At 39.8% G+C, this 2,090-nt stretch overlaps 1 protein-coding gene across 1 annotated transcript in view; it reads left to right on the top strand.

The window, feature by feature from the left end:
• Positions 1-1,850, top strand: part of epsti1 (epithelial stromal interaction 1) — a gene marked incomplete at its 3' end in the record, with an annotated part of 8,118 nt that extends 6,268 nt beyond the window's left edge. Inside the window, exon 5 of the mRNA XM_005755392.1 lies at positions 1,729-1,850. Coding sequence (XP_005755449.1) covers positions 1,729-1,850 — 122 coding nt within the window. The remainder of the gene's footprint in view (positions 1-1,728) is intronic.
• Positions 1,851-2,090: the final 240 nt, after the last annotated feature.

Raw genomic sequence — 2,090 nt, 5'->3', positions numbered from 1 at the left:
ATTCATATCGGTATCGGCCGATATCCAAATTTATGATATCGGTATCGGACATAAAAAAGTGGTATCGTGCCATCTCTAGTATGTACTAATGTCTTGTAGCAAACCATTTGTAATGCTTTAATGCTAAAAACAAAAGATCTGATGGATTTGATTGGAGTGAATACAAGGCTGAGGCCATTGTCTACAGTGGCACTGTATTTCCAGGTTAGCCTAAAACAACAGATGCAAACAGGTAAAACACAACACTGCACATTGTAAACTAGAGCAGGCAGCTAACAGCAAGAACTCGTGTTCTTCTACCAAGGCTAATTCCATCCACATGTAAAAACTGATTTCCTGGATCCAATCGTATCACCACCATAGTTATTCACTTCTAAGTAAGTCCAAACCCCATTTTTGGTGAAATTCCCATGCAAATCCTACTCACAGACATATAGCTAAATCAATCACATTTCCTCACCAGTGAGCATGACAAGTTACTTTTTATTACTGTTATGTTAGTGCTCAGAAGCTTATAAATCTACCCCATGGAACTAATTTCTCTTCTCTTAGTGAGGAGTAATATCATGCTTACCCTGCAGATGTCAGTAGAGACAAGCATCAACATGAGCTGTAGCGAGAGTTTCTCTCACACACACTTGGGACTAAAGCTATGTGAGAACTAACAGATTAATGGACTTTGGGGTTTTCAGCCCCCAAAGAAAAGCTCTTCACTCAGACGTGTTCTACTCAACGTTTGGCCCTGCTGTCTTTCCAATAATGGTGATAGAGTAATGCGGAAGGCTGATTAATGGCAAAGACCAAGCTGGTATTCCACAGATCTTTGTCTGTTGTGCCATGACTTCTGTGACAACATAGAACAGAGTATCGGTAATCCAGCAAATAAATACATACATATAAAACAACATGCTGGGTCACACTACATTTCACCCCTGTCTCTGGACTCTCACCACCACCCTCTTTATCTTAAACAGCACACCATGTCCTATTTTACAGTAAGACCATGGTACGAGAAAATAAAGTCTGTGATGCCAGAAAAAGATCATTAAAATAGACAGTACTAGGAGGGATTTTCACCGATGTGACCAAAAATATTTATCACGATATACATTTGAAAATTTGCGATAACGATATAAATGACACTAGACAAAATACTTTACAACTCCACAACTTTATTAGTGCAAAAAAACCCCATCAATGTATTTTCACTTAAGCAAGCAGCTGTTTTTTGCATTAAAGTTATATAAAAATTTCCAGTGTTCGTGCCCAACAAGCATGACTAGCATGTGTATGCATGAATGTTACAGTCCATTCAAGGTTCAAGGATCAAGGTTCTTTATTTGTCACATGCATAGTTATACAAGTATAACACACAGTGAAATGTAACCTGACACGCTCCTTGACATGTGCAAAAAATTGGGGGGGGGAGGTGTAGAGGAAGAACATCATATAAATATATATATACATACATATGGTATATACACTGGGTGAATGTGCAGTAGTAGCAGCAAGCAGGTGAATTCTGTACATTAATATGAATAGACATCTGACTATTTTACAGGATAGACAATATAAACATATTTAAAATTAAAGGAATTGAAATGTACATTGTGCCTTGGTTTAGCATGCTCTAATGTAATGGCTCCGTTAGTCACTTTGGTTAATGTCACTTGCACATTTGGGGGAAAGCAGGTTCGTGGCACGACAACTGAGTGTGATGTATTGCAGGCTGAGCGTCTACTGGAGAAGGAGCAGCAGGAAGATCAGAGGAGGAGGGAGGAGTTTGAGCAGGACCGCCTCAGGTTAGCCCTGGATCGGGGTCGCTTGGGTTTCATTGCTGTTGCCTTCTGGTATTGTGTGCAGTGTTGTGTTCTGTCATGCTCTAACATGGATCTCTGTTAGTTATATTCAGCATCAGATGTCAAAAGAGCAGGCGGAGTGCTGATATGTGTCTAATTTCCTATATGTGTCCCAGTAAAATATGACTTGACATTGAGCATTCACCGAGGCAGCAGCTGATCTCAGTGGAATGAGCTGGTAGTTGCATAGATCCTATACAGAAGCCATAAACAGAACCTAATTTTAGTGAG

The sequence above is a fragment of the Pundamilia nyererei genome, unplaced genomic scaffold (assembly GCF_000239375.1).
Source record: "Pundamilia nyererei isolate P.nyererei 1_Seehausen unplaced genomic scaffold, PunNye1.0 scaffold01362, whole genome shotgun sequence".
Lineage (NCBI taxonomy): Eukaryota > Metazoa > Chordata > Actinopteri > Cichliformes > Cichlidae > Pundamilia > Pundamilia nyererei.
The sequence above is the reverse complement of the archived record's forward strand: the minus strand, read 5'-3'. Positions and strand labels throughout refer to the sequence as shown.